We start from the raw sequence: 14,591 nt of genomic DNA on the forward strand, positions 1-14,591 counted from the left end.
TTATATATATTTTTTATTTTTTACCATTTGTTCAAGTGCATCATGTGCACATGTATTTATACCAATAAATTTAAAATATACGTAGAAAAACGGTTAATTCGAATTCTTGAAATGGGCCTATAATTCCCGGACCGGTCCAATTCCATCCACTGAAAATAACGAATTTTATTAATCAAAAGGAAATGGACTGAGAGTGGACTCCTTTGTCTCCTTCCACGCTAACTCGACATCATCCATTCCTTCTGTATTCTAATCCACTGTTTCTCCACACGGCAATGGTGCTGAAATATCGACAGAACCTCGAGTGGCGAACGCCAGTCTTCCCTTCTGGGGACGCTTCCATGGCTTCCGCTTCTGTAGTCTTACCCTACCCGCCTAACAGTCTCGCTATACTCGGCCTCAAAGGCCGAGCGCTTGTTCGCTTAAGACCATGGGTTCCACCTCCTAAGAAGCCCATCTCCTACTATTCCTCCTCGTGCTCGACCTCGCTTATTTCGCCCATCATCTCCTCTGGGTTCGAGACGAGACCCCAACGCCAAGTTCTGATAAGATCATCTAGTTCCGATTCTGCAACAACTGCTTTCAGTTTTCCGAATGTCAGTACAAATCGACCGTTAGCGTGCTCTTCTTTTGTTTGATGAAATGCTTTACTGAACTTGGTTCTTTGTTTTTCAGGTTGGCCAAATTCTTCACCTGGCGGTTTCTCTTGGCGTAATTGTTGCAGCCGATAAGTTTTTGAAGCAAGCATTTACAGCGGCGGCGATCAAGTTCCCGAGCGCGCTTTTCGGGATGTTTTGCGTGTTTTCGGTTCTTATTGTGTTGGATTCTTTTGCTCCTACTGCCGCCATGTATGTGATGAACTTCTTTGAGCCAGCAACTCTTTTTATACAGAGGTGGCTACCATTGTTCTATGTACCGTCGCTTGTTGTCCTACCGATTGCGGTGAGAGACGTCCCTGCTGCTTCAGGTGTCAAGATTTGCTTCATTTTAGGTATGTGGTTTCAATGCAAGTATTATGGTAACTGAATTCATATATGGATGATAACTCAAACAAGATTAGTTAGATTGTCACGTGATGGAATTTGGAAGGAAGCTAGTGGGAGCAATTTAAGATTTGCGAACTTGGCCTATGACTAGTCTGGTTTTATCGAGAAAAAAAAGTACGAGTAAAAGGCTCATTCAATTTGTATATTTTTGTTTGTGATTTGAAAATCAAGGAAGAAATTTTTGCTCGGGATTTCCTTGGCCAAATTTAGCTCAGAAAATAACACACTCATCTGAGTTTCAAGACAAACCTTTATATTTTGCAAGACTTTTTTTTTTCTTGCAAATAGAACCATTTATAATGTCTTGTTCGTTATCTGATAACATTGAAGAATATGTTTTGCAATTTAAGTAGAAAATCATCAAGCATGTTGCATCCTGAGCTTAATAAGACACAGGACATCCTGATCAAAGTTTTGGCCTTCATTAACTCTATTGAGCAACATTTAGTACTTAAAATTCTCAAATTGGGATTGAGCTAATCCTAATTTAGGGGGAGGGTGGTTACTGGTTAGTATTAGGTATTTGTTTCGTGTAATTTGCATAGCACTGCTATTATAAAAAACAGAATATTACATCAAAGAAGACATAACTAAATAACCATTAAAGTTATCTCAAACTAAATTCTCCATCGGTCAGAAAACCTAACCCATGCTTAATCCTAAGTTATCACAAACTAAATTCTATAATTGCAGAATTAAGAGCAGAATCTAGAATTAATCAGTTTCAATTTTGCTCAATCCACAGTAGAACAGGAAAATATTGTCATTGGTTAATTCTTTAAGTCATTGAATAGAATATTAAACTGGTGTTACCGATACTTAAAGGGAATCGCTTGAAGTTTTTGAACTTGAATGATAGTTAACTTATTCGTGCATTTATTTGGAAACATGAGAGTTGCTATATTTTCTTGTGAGAGAAATGATTCTTAACTTACTCCATGAGGCTGCAACTACAAATCAGATTTTTTTTTTTGCATGTGTTGAACGCTTATATTGGTATTTCAGTTAACATTTGAACTTCAAAAGTGTTGTTTACTTTGTCAAATTGGTAAAACTCTGACTTCTTGGAAACATCTTAGTTGCCGCAGTTAGTGCTTCATGCGTTCATATGAGTTGGATCGTCAGTGATGAGCTTATCGGGCAATTACTCTAGTTATGCGTTCACTATTTTCCCATTTACATACTGGATGAAGGGTTCTCTCCAATTACGTTGGGAATTTCACCGAGCAATTATAGTATTCCAGCCATCCATTTCATACTTTCTTTTATCATTTATGGCACAAAAAACATCGTTATGCCTGTAACAGGCCGCTTTTTATTTTTTGCTTTTCCATTTTTTGTCCTTGGTTGACCCTGTTCTCTGTCCTTCTCCAGTGACAGGTTGGGCAGCATCTCTCTGTGTTGCTGGATACACTGCCATAACAATAAGAAAAATTGTGAAGACAGAAATGATTCCTGCTGAGCCAATGACAAAACCTGCTCCTTTTTCAACACTTGAAATTTTGGTCTGGTCTGCTGTCTTCATTGCCTCGTTTGTTCTTGCATTAATTAATCCAACAGCTCTGGGAACAAGTGCAAGAACTTTCCTTCCTTTCCTGCTTGCTGCAACAGTATTGGGTTACATGGTTGGCTCCCGGTACCATTATTCCCCTACTTGTCAGATTGCAAAAATAAATTAACGAATGGACATAGTTATTGTGTGTAAAATTCAAATTAATCACCATAATCATTTTATTTCTGCATTCAGGTTTCCAGCATTTGTCAAAAAGATCTTCCATCCAATTGTCTGCTGTGCATTTTCTGCAGATTTGGCTGCAATAGCATATGGGTATTTCTCCCGGTCTGGATTGGATGCTGTTCTAGGTTTATAGCTGACTTTTATGTGATTTTTTTGATAATATGTGGATTAAAGTTTGTGAATGGTTTGTTATCTCTATACTGAATGCTTATCTAGATTTTAATTCAAACTAGCACGCAAACCCTGTGCAGTGCTTGAGATGGTTGAGCTAGATGATTATTAAGGCCATGCATTTGCATAAAAAATTATGAAGGGGATTTTTTACGTGAACAAAAAAGTACAATACAGGAACAAAAGAGTATAATATGTGAACAAAATACATTGAACTTTAAGTTATGTACATCTCAGCTCAACTTAGGAAAAAATATTGTGAGTACAATTAAAAAGGATTACAATTGTAGACTAGCATATGACTTCTCAGGTGTTTAACAGGTAGCCAATAGGTCACAAGGGATGAACTCGCACCACGTTGACCTTGGCAACGAAGACTCATTTAGGAGTCACTAAACCCAACTCAGCAAAGTTATCTGATGGGGATTATTTTTCGGACAAGCACCCTAAGATCACATGGGATCTCGCGATTTGGGAGGACTCACCCCTCCTACAAGAAGTACACTTCTAAGACAACTTGTCATCATCCTAGGCGTTGAGTCATTAAAGGACCCAATCCGCTTAGTTGCGGGGAAGGATCATCTAAAAAAAGGCACAAGCTCGTCTCCTTATACTCAGCAAGCCATGGAGTTCACTACCCTCGCAACTTAAGCAAACTTGCCCCCCAAAATTGAAGCAGTCAATGGACTCCATCTAAGAGTTCACACCGCCATCAACAAATTCATCAACAACAGCCCTTTCAAACCAACCCCATCAGCAAACTCGTCTTTGCCACTGTCCCGTTAGTACTGGACATAAGGGGACACACTTAGGGTTGAGGAGTTGAACCGGAGAGTTGAGGCTATTCTCAATGTCAATCAGAGCATGACACGTGTCAGTGATAGTTCATACTGGAGTTATTTACTTTTGTACTTTTCATCTTTTTTATGTAACCTTCTTTATAGCTCCCATATCTTTATAAATAAAGTTTAAAGTGTCACGTTTTGAATTTTTTGGCACTTTATAAGATACTATTGGGCAAACACAACACTTCTCCTTAAAAATCTTCTTCTTTCCATACTTATTATCGGTTCTCGAGTCCAACCTTCTTAATTGCCTGCTAATTACATTGAGTGTCACCCACAGACATTTAGATTCAACAACTAAGAAATAGCAATACTTTATCCTTTGTTTAGCATCAAATATCAAAGTTATGATTGAATTGAATCAAATACCTTTGTTTAACAATACATTATCTTTTAATTGAGTTAGATCGGCTCTCCCACAAACTCTAGGCTTCACTAGAAACAACTTCAAAGAAAAAATACAATAAACACAATCACATTATGAAAATAAAATCACTTAATTAACTTTAATATAAACATTCCTACTTCCCTCCTAAATTTGAATTCAAATCAGCAAACTTTCCATAAATAAACATTTTCTAATTCCCTCTCAATCAAATCAGTCATCTTTCCCTAAATAAATATTTTCTAACTCCCTCCTAATTAAATCAGTCATTTTTCCCTAAATAAATCTCTCTTAATTCCCTCCCTATCCAATTAGCCCTATTTCCCTAAATAAACCTTTCATAATTAGTTTCCCCTTAATTCCTCCTCCTTCCATAATGAATAATAGATCCCTTGGGCCTGCCAAGGGAGTATCAATACCCCCCCAAAAAACGCACTTTGTCGTCAAAGTGAAATGTTGAGATTTGTCTCTTGATTATCTCATATGGCTCCCATGCAGCTTCATCTGCCTTTCTCGAAAGTGCATCCGCATCTTTTTTCTCTTGTCTTGGGTGATACTAGATCTAAAAATCATATCCAAGTAACTTGGATAATCACCTATGATGCTCTTCAGTCAACATCCTCTACTCCAGCCGAAACTTCATACTCATCTGGTCTATCCTGATAATAAAGTGTCGCCCCAACAAATGAGGTAGCCACTTTTTAATGGTTAAGACAATTGCCATCAACTCTCGCTCGTATTCGGACTTGAGCCTCACCCTGGTCATGAGCACCTGTCTGAAATAGACAATTAGCTGATGATCCTGTATGAGTATTGGCCCTAATCCGTATCCTGATACATTCGTCTCCACCATAAATGGTCTACTGAAGTCAGGAAGTGTTAATGCTGGCACGTTGATCATGGCTTTCTTTAGCTTCTCGAATGTTTGTGTTGCTATTTCCCCCAATTGAAATTGTTCTTCTCAGCTGCTCCGTCAGTGGTCATGCTATCATGTTATATCCTTGCACAAACTTTCGGTAGTACCCGATGAAACCTAAGAACCCTCTTAACTTCTTCAGGTTCTTCGGTAAAGTCCAATCCAACATAGCCTCAAGCTTGGATTGATCTGTTGTTACCCCTGCTATGCTCATCACATATCCTAGGTGCTCCACCTATGACTTTGCAAATGAACATTTCTTCAAATTTGCATATAGCTGGTGCTCCCTCAAAGTCTCCAGTATAGTCCTCAAGTGACCCACATGCTCTACATCTATACTACTGTAGATCATGATGTTATCAAAAAAATACTAAGATGAATTTCCTAAGGTAGGGTTGAAAAACCCGGTTCATTAGGGACTAAAAAGTGACTGAAGCGGTGGTAAGGCCGAAAGGTTTCACCAAAAACTCATAGTAACCCCCATGAGTCATGAAGGTTATCTTATGCACATCCCCCAACTTCATTCTGATGTGATGGTACCCCAACTTTAAGTCAATCTTCAAGAAGATGCGCCCCAAACAGTGCATCAAGTAGCTTATCAATCACAGGGATGGACAACTTGCCCGGCATAATTTCCTTGTTTAGGGCCCTATAATCCACACAAAACCTCCAACTGTCATCCATCTTTCTCACTAGTAAAACTGGGCTCGAAAAGGGGGCTCAAAATGGGCCTGATAATTCCTGCCTCAAGCATCTCTTTGATGAGCCTCTCTCTATATCATTCTTCTGAATCTGCGAGTACCAATATAGTTGAACATTGATAGGATAAACTCGCTCTTTCAAGGTAATGGCATACTCGTGCTCCCTGGGTAGCGATAACGCTAGGCTGCTGAAAAATCACAGGAAACTACTATAGAAGTTGATGTACACTCAGAGACCTTGACTAACTCTCATCTTTTACCTCCTACGGGCTCTGTAGCTTTGCCAAGCAACCCAACCCTGCTCCTTGTATTGCCTTGACCATGGTTTTGAGTGAAATCATGGTTCTATATAGGCTGATTGGGTTGTTTTATGGGATTGTGTTTTGCTATAGTTTTCTTTGGAGTTGCACTTAGCGGGGCCTAGGATTTGTGGAGAGTCGATCTACTCTCAAATAGTAGATCAACTTGTATATTGGTTTGTCCTAAACCCTAAATATAAAAATCTTTCTCATTGATTTATGCATCGTTTGCTCGTCATTATTGTTGTTTTTGCTGTGTGGAGATCAGATTCCTATCAAATTGGTATCAGAGCATCTTTTTGGGACATATGGTGGTCAAGAAGGTTAATGCGTTGGAGGACCGGTTGAGCTTTTGTGCCCCACTAGGGTGGGCGGCGAGCAAGAAGAGCGAAGGGGATTAATTCCACTTTAATTATCTACCGTAGAAATCTAAAATTGGAAATAAATTAGGAAAGTTTATTGATGAAAAGATGGCTGATTTGAGAGGAATTAGGAAAGATTTATTTAGGGATAGAGGACTAATTTGAATTCATACTAGGGATGTATTATGAAAGCTTTATTTAGGGAAAGAGAGTTTATTTGAATTCAGATTTGAGAGAAAATTATAAAAGGTTTATTTAGGAAAAGATGACTGATTTGAATTCAGATTTAGGAGGGAAGTAGGAAGATTTATATTAGGGTTAATTAGGTTGTTTTATTTTCATTATGTGATTTGTGTGTTTGCTGTAGTTTTTTTCTTTAGAGTTGTCTAATGGCGCCTAGAGTTTGTGGAGAGCCGATCTTCCTCTTGAATAGTAAATCAACTTGAATCTTAGTTTGGTGTGCCTATATCAATAAAATTAGCATGTAATCTCTTTCTTTCTTGCTGATTTTTGCAGCTTTTTTCTCTTAGTTATTGTTGTTTTTGCTGTGTGGAGATCAAATTCATATCATCATCACTGGTAGATAATCCATAAGTAACCACTCAAGCTTGTAATAGCTTTTGTATGTGTAAGGATTCTGGGAGAAATTATGAGTGTTTTTCCCCAAAGTTTATAGTGAATTTGCTATCTCCATGGATGTAAGAAAATTGTCAAACCATATTCAACTATTGTGTTCTTGTGTGAATATTGTTTTTCCCTTTTTAATTTTGGAGATCAAGCACAAGAGTGATCAACGAGGTGGCATTACATAGCAGACGATGGCCTTTTCTCTATATCTAATGAGCATAGCCAAGTTGAGCAATCATGCTGGGGGGAGTATACTAGTTGGTTAAAAGTAAAAAAAGTGTTTGTACAATATTTTTATCTTTAAACTAGTACACATTTATCTCTTTGTGTGGTTGTGAATGTTGGTGAATATCATTAAACCATGTAAACTCTTTTGTATTCTTTCTCTTGTCTCCTTCGAGGTTGTTTTTTTTTTCATTCTCACAAGTGTCATTATACTTGGACGTGCACTTTTCCCCAACAAAAGGTGTATTATACTTAATCATTTAGAAAATATTAAAAATATAATGAAATTGATAAATAGTCACGATAAAAGGGTAATTTTGGGAAGACCAAATGTTCACCACCCTCAAGTTTATATAATGCAGATTGATAGATTTATAGATAGATGAATAGATCCGCTATGTAACTAGTTAAATAACATAGTATTGTTTAAGTATTCAGTTTTCTTCTGAAGTAGCAATCAATGAAATCAAAGTTTCGTAGATAATCTAGTTGGAAGTACACGTGTGAAAGGCCTGACTAGGCCAGCCTTTGAGTTACAAAATATTCCAATTATTCCATTTTTTTTGAACTTTGAACAATTTTCTTATCCTGTGTATCAGGAGTTTCAGAACTAGAGCCTAACTCGTGTTTTGGCCTTTAGGCTGATATCTTTTGCATTTAGGAGGCTTGTTTTAAGCCTATCCTTGCTTGATGAGTGTCTATATGGTTATCTATTTTAATCAATTCAAGGTTAGTCACACAGCCAATCATCCTCTACTGTAGCAGTGATCCCTTTCAACGCACCTGCTTATATCGCAGGTAGCCTTAAAGCATGCTTAAAACATTACATGCAACTAACTAAGGCTTCGTTTGGGGCGACTTTCTAACTGCTTCTTAAAGTAGCTTTTTAGTATAATAATTAAAATTTTTGAACTAAAAAATTATTTTAAGAAGCAATAAAGAAGCTGTTACAAACGAAGCTTAAGTATCCAGCCTTTCATTTTTTATGCTTGTTCCTATTGACTTATTTTAAACAAAATAGATTTTATGGCTGTCAAGCTATAGGCTGATAATTTTTCATGAGATCTCGATTCAAGCATTGATGCTTCAATAAGTATCTTATGTAGAGTACTGTTCCCTGAGATGTTTCTCTAGCAACGCTGCTTTATCTGCCTCCCAAACAATAGCTCAATAATTAACTGTTTGATATAATGCTTACCATCCAGGTAACTATCTAACTAAGGTGTCATCTAATCCTGGAGCTGGTGATATTCTTATGGGTTTTCTTGGATCTGTCATTATTACATTTGCCTTTTCGATGTTCAAACAAAGAAAGGTAACTTTAATTTGTCTCTATGATCATGGTATGCATATCAGTTAGATTATTTCATCCTGGAATGTGGTATATTTGCAGTCCATGCAGTGTCATGCTTTACAATGATTTTCCAAACCTTATTATCCTTTTTCCTGTTGGACATTGATGTAGGCAAAACATTTCTATTGGTGTTTCCCATGCTGATTTTTAATTCCCAAAAGCTATTCCTTTGGTTGCCGTGTTGATGTTTAGATTTTCCCATCTTAGTTGTTATTTATGCTTCGGTTTTCCCCCACATTGGTTGCTGATTTTTCTTTGATTTTTCCCCTGGCTGTGGCCCTCTCAGTCCCTGTTGGCTGTGGGTTTTAAGGAGTTCGTATTGGCTAGTTGTAAGGTGCATTAACTATATGTAATCAATGCTCTTTTCCCTTCTTTTTATTATAAAAAGGGAGAGTTTTTTGTGAAAATGTTTGGTATGTAAGAACCTGCTTGTTTTTAGCTTGCGAGATAGTATCATTTCCCCTTCTCCTCTTAAAATTCATCTGTTGACCCTCATGCTATACCCAAAGGAAGAAGAAAGCAAAATGAAAATCCCTTGTACATACCTCTAACCCGTTGGATCCCTAAAATCATGCCAAAATCCCGTCGATTCAGCATCATTCGCGTCGCTTCCCCGAAATCTCGCTGGAATCCCGTAGCTCGGCGCCGAATCCATCGCTTCAGCCGCCTGCCTCCCGCCGACTAACTCCTGCCGGCCAGCCCCATAACCCCATCCCGCCGGCCACAGCACCATCCCGCCCCTCTCTGGAAATATTATTTTGAATTTCAATTGTTCTTATGAGCTATAATTGCCTTCCTTAAATGACTCCAGAATTTAAGCAATTGTTATTTAATTGATTTCAAAGCAAGTTTGAAATTCAAACAACTGCTAGTTTTCTCCTATCCGTTAAAGGTAGGTTTCCTTCCTAGGCCTTTAATCGGTTTTACTACAGATTTTATTCAAATCAGTCATTCAATTACATTGGCCCACGTTACTTAATTCCCTCAAATTAATTCCCTCCCACCTTTACTAAAACTAAAATTACTGTAGAAATTTTCAGTTTTTATCTTTGGAGTCTCTTTCTATTTGCTACCACAAACACTGAAGGCGAATTCACTTCCCCTTACACCCGCCGCCCCTGCCCTTTCCCTTCACAACTCCTTAGCATTCATCTCCCCTCCTTTGCATTCATCTCCCCGGGTAAGATGCATGGCGGATCCTGAAGTGGATAGTGGTTTGGTACTCGACGTCTACGGAAGTATTCATATAACACGCTCGCCATTCTTCGACGTTGGGTTTGGACCCGACAACACCGTCGACGACTATTTGACTCGCATCCCCCCTACGCTTGTGGATGTCGTAGACGAGAAATTTGCAGACTACGATTGGACCATCCGCGGACGCCCACCGGCCTCTCCAATTCCGGCTTCCTTCCCGGCGACGAGTCCTTTCAAGATCACTTGTCTATTAGTGGCATCGCTAAGCCTACTTACAATTTTCCTCCGCTAGCCACCACTTTCAAAATGAGCGAAGGACTTCAAGGTGAATGATCTAGATATTAAATTTGAGGCTTTTGATTATTGCTAGCTATTTGCATTATTTAAATTTTGGTGTTATTTTGTGAGGCTCCTCAACTCTCTACATGTAATTTATTGTCATTGCTTAATCCATCTATGTCTTATTCATAAACTCAACTTGAGCAAACAAAGAGTTTTGGTAGCAAGCTAAAGGTCATTGCTTCTATTAATTTCTTAAGTGCAATTCGTGATTCACCGCATGTTGTTTCACATCATTTATCTATTTCTTCTATCCATGGTTTCCATTCCATTTGTATATTTCTTCTTTAAACTTTATTAATAGTAAGTTGGTTGTGTTGTTTACAAGTTGACAGTAGTGTTATATTTTTGTATTTGAAGTTGTCTTTTATTTTAGTTGTTTTTTTTTTTGTTGCATCAGACATCCATAAATATCGCTACATGACTTCTTTTTTCTCATCTATAGCTTGTTAAGCGGCACGCAGCAGAGATTTTCTCATCAGTGATCGTCGCAACAATCTTCTCTTTGTACTCAACTGCAGCCATAGGGCGCCTTATTGGGCTAGAGCCAATATTAACTGTGTCAATCTTGCCAAGATGCATAACAGTGGCTTTAGCCTTAAGTATTGTTTCTTTCTTTGAAGGTAAAGTACTATACTCATGGAATTACTACTTTTATCTCAACTTTTAAATTTGATTGTGTTGCTTTCCTCGCTTAAAATGGAATATCATTTTCATTTTTTCTGTTTTGTTTAGGTGCAAACACATCTCTTACCGCTGCTGTTGTTGTGCTCACTGGTCTGGTTGGAGCTAATTTTGTTCAGGCTGTGATGGATAAGCTTGGTTTTAACGACCCGATTGCTAGAGGAATAGCAACAGCTTCCAGGTACGATCTTCTTCTCATCTCCAATATTTAAATATAAAGTACCTTTTTTATGAAGTTTGCTAGATTCATCCCATCTGCCAAACTTAATTAGATGGTAGTATTTAAAGAGATTTCCTTTTTCACACACAATTAGAAGCAACCAAACGAGCTCTTATACTTCAAATACATGCAATGGCAGAGTCATAAATTTTATTTAGGAGGGGCATAAATTAAAATAGTTCTATTTACAGCTCATTATCGGATCCAAGAGGAGTTGTAAGATCAAAATTTAGAATGTAATTAACATGACCTTTAGAGCTTATAAGACAAATATTTGTCGTGGGCGGTCTCCGTTTGGGGGTGAGAGGAGCGAAAGGGAAAATGAAAGTTGTGCGAGTCGCGAGTCATGGGAGAGACACAAAGGGGAAAACGAAGTAGACTGTTTGGGTCGAGTGCTAAAATTTACACGATATTCTTTAAAATATTTCCATTTCAGCTACTTTAAGTGAGTTTCAAATTCAATCATTTTAATACAATTTCAGTTAAAATTTACTCGAGATTCTTTAAAATAAAGTTTCAAATAAAAGTCAAAGATGCATTGATAAAAATATAGAAAAAAAATGAAATGCATTGATTTCAAAGGACAACACACTTTAAAATATATGTAAATAAACATATAGAATTTAATTATATTTGCAAAGTTTTATTCTAATAGTTCTTGTATGCAACAAGAAAACTCTGAAAAATTAATTATTTGTTTGGTAAGATGATTCCAGTTTTTTTTTTTTTTAAACGAATGAACCCTTAGTGATTTGAATTGTTTAGTTATGTTAATCTGCATGGTCTGTATCAGTGCTCATGGATTGGGTACAGCAGCTTTATCAGCAAAGGAGCCAGAAGCTCTTCCATTCTGCGCTATTGCTTATGCACTCACTGGAATATTTGGCTCTCTACTTTGCTCCATACCGGCTGTCAGGCAAAGCTTGCTTCTTATTGTGGGCTAGAATATATCAAGCTTCTTCTTCTGAAGGAAAGAGAGTCTGCTACCAGAATTTTGAGAGGGCTTAATGTTGAAAGTTTATGCTAAATGCATCCCATCAGTAAAATGAAAGGGAGATGCCTCTCCATGAATGTTCAAATAAGCTTTTGGAGACATGAAAATTCATTGATACAATCATTTATTTAATGTCAGATCCTAAATTTCCCTTCTATGAATGAAAGCAAATGAAATGAATATAAGATGATGTAGGATAGGATTGAAAAAAAAAAATTTAAAATTAAAATATATAAAAATAATAATTATTAAGAAAAATAATAAGATGGGTTTTTTTTTTTAATTTGAACAAGGAGATTCTTGTTTTTTTAAAGGCTTATAATTGTTATACCATATCTAGAATCAAGTTCTTGAATAATTGAGAAAAAAGAAATATGATGTAACAAAATGTGATGTATGCATGTGTGGATGGTAGAAATGAAATTCATGAGTTGTATTATACAAAGGCTAGGCATAATTTCAAATTAAATGGCGGTTAGGTTCTTCGGAAAAAAGAATGAAATGGTAGGGTGAAAAATATATAATGTATTTGAAGTATTTTGAATTATTTTGATGAGTGTAAAATAAATAAAGATTTTTTTTTTTGGCTTTACTAAATTGAATGTAGTTTTAAGTTGCAAGGATGATTGTCGTCGATGGCCAGCAGTAGCAGTAGGTGGCAATGGTGGTGAGTTGTTGGCATTGGTGATAGTCTTTATGGAATTTGATTGTGTTAATCAATAAAATTGTATTGTTGCGTCGAATCTCAAGTCAATTTCTTGTGCTCGCTGGGTGGGTCATCCCTTTGCTTGGGTTTGAGTGTTCTGCACCAGGATTTTTTTTCTGTACAACATGCTGACGCTGTGTTCTTGAGCACCCCGGAATTATAAAGTTTGCTAAGAGAAATGACAAAGAGCATAGCATAGCATCGCTCATGATTCAATACCGCAACGCTATAGGTTTGAGCGCCACAATGCTTCGAGGAAAACTGAGCAGTTTTCTTTCTCATTTTTATTAAGAGCAGTGTCCCTTGGTGTTATGATAGGTGCCACTTGAATATTCCAAGCGATTTCTATCGGATCTTCGCTAATTCACCAATATTTCACTGTTTTCAATAGAAAACAGCCACCAATAATGGAAAAGCTGAGAGAAAAGAGAGAAAACTTTGGAAAAACAATAGCAAACAATTGTATTCCCTTAGTAGATGATCAAAACCAAAGCAAGATACAATGTTCTTCAATTCGAGAGGAAGAACAACTCTCCAACAATCTCCGGCAACGCCAAGAGCCCAAGCAAGAAAACCTAGAACACAAAACTCTTTTCAAAATCCAGATGAAACCCTAATCTCCCCTTAACTCCCTATTAATATAATCTAATCAAAATAAAAGCAAAATGACTTCTCTACCCTTCCTCCTCCATCCAAAAGCACTTAACCCAAGTTTGAATTGCAAGTGGACCCCACTCCTTGACCCCCTCTCTCTTCCGCCCAGCTCTGTGTCCGCCTGCAGTAGACCTGGATCGGCTGGGCCGGTTCAGGTTGAGCCGGTCCAAGGTGGACCGGCATAACATTACCCCCCTCCCAAAGTGCCACCTTGTCCTCAAGGTGGAAGGCAGGAAACTGCACTACAATCCTCTCCAATGGCTCCCATGTGGCCTCATAATCCGGGAGGCCGCTCCACCTAATCTTCACTTCCTTTTCCCCCTTTTCATTGATGCGCACTCCTTCTACCGCTAGAGGCTCCAGTGTCACTTCCATGTCTTACCTCAATGTGCTGGGCAGCTCTGGGCTTGCTGCATGCTCCCCAACCACTTTCCTCAACTGTGATACATGAAAAATGGGGTGTATTCTGGCTGTTGGAGGAAGCCTCAATCTGTATGCCACCTCCCCGATTTTCTCCTCCACTTCGAAAGGGCCAAAATATCTTAAGAAAATCAAACCTTTCCCATTGCCGCGATGAAGCTCAGCAGGCCTAGAGTAGAAGATGAACTAGCTTCGTTCGAAAAATACAACCTGCAACTTCTCCTTGTGGAAGATGGACTGTAATCTAGCAAATCGCCCGAAAAAGAAAGAAGGAAGCGACGTTTCAGATGTTCTCGAAGATATGGGCACCGCGCATTTTTTGAAGTAGATCAAATGGTTCGTGTTATCGGGTTATCAGGTAAACAGAGCACACGCTCTCCTCAATACGGTGGGGTCAAGATGGGCTCCACGTGGCGCGATACTACTTGTTTGCACATACAGAACTACGTCCGCACTCGGCACCCAATAAAAATTCTCCAACGAGTGTACCGTACCACCTTAGAAAAGCTTCAAACATCACATCAATAAATTGATCTTTGGGTTTCCGTGCTGCAATAAAAGCCACACCAAATAGAAATCAGGGGATTTTGAAATTACTAGAATACCCTTCTGCCAATTCTTTTTTTGTTTTTTCCTCTTCAATTGCATCTCACACTGACGGTTTTTTATTTAATTTGTTTAAAAATAAAACAGAATTTTACCCCCAAA

The 14,591-nt window shown here is 37.9% G+C and overlaps 1 protein-coding gene across 1 annotated transcript; it reads left to right on the top strand.

Annotated features, from left to right (window-relative positions):
- Positions 1-209: 209 nt before the first annotated feature.
- On the top strand, positions 210-12,260 carry LOC110096801 (plastidal glycolate/glycerate translocator 1, chloroplastic). The gene is made up of 8 exons (XM_020822890.2): positions 210-596; positions 676-991; positions 2,421-2,682; positions 2,794-2,909; positions 8,521-8,630; positions 10,651-10,828; positions 10,941-11,070; positions 11,903-12,260. Exons 1-8 carry the CDS (start codon positions 276-278, stop codon positions 12,051-12,053), a joined length of 1,584 nt encoding a protein of 527 aa, XP_020678549.1. The 5' UTR covers positions 210-275; the 3' UTR covers positions 12,054-12,260.
- Positions 12,261-14,591: the final 2,331 nt, after the last annotated feature.

The sequence above is a fragment of the Dendrobium catenatum genome, unplaced genomic scaffold (assembly GCF_001605985.2).
Source record: "Dendrobium catenatum unplaced genomic scaffold, ASM160598v2 fragScaff_scaffold_1166, whole genome shotgun sequence".
NCBI classification, from domain to species: Eukaryota; Viridiplantae; Streptophyta; class Magnoliopsida; order Asparagales; family Orchidaceae; genus Dendrobium; species Dendrobium catenatum.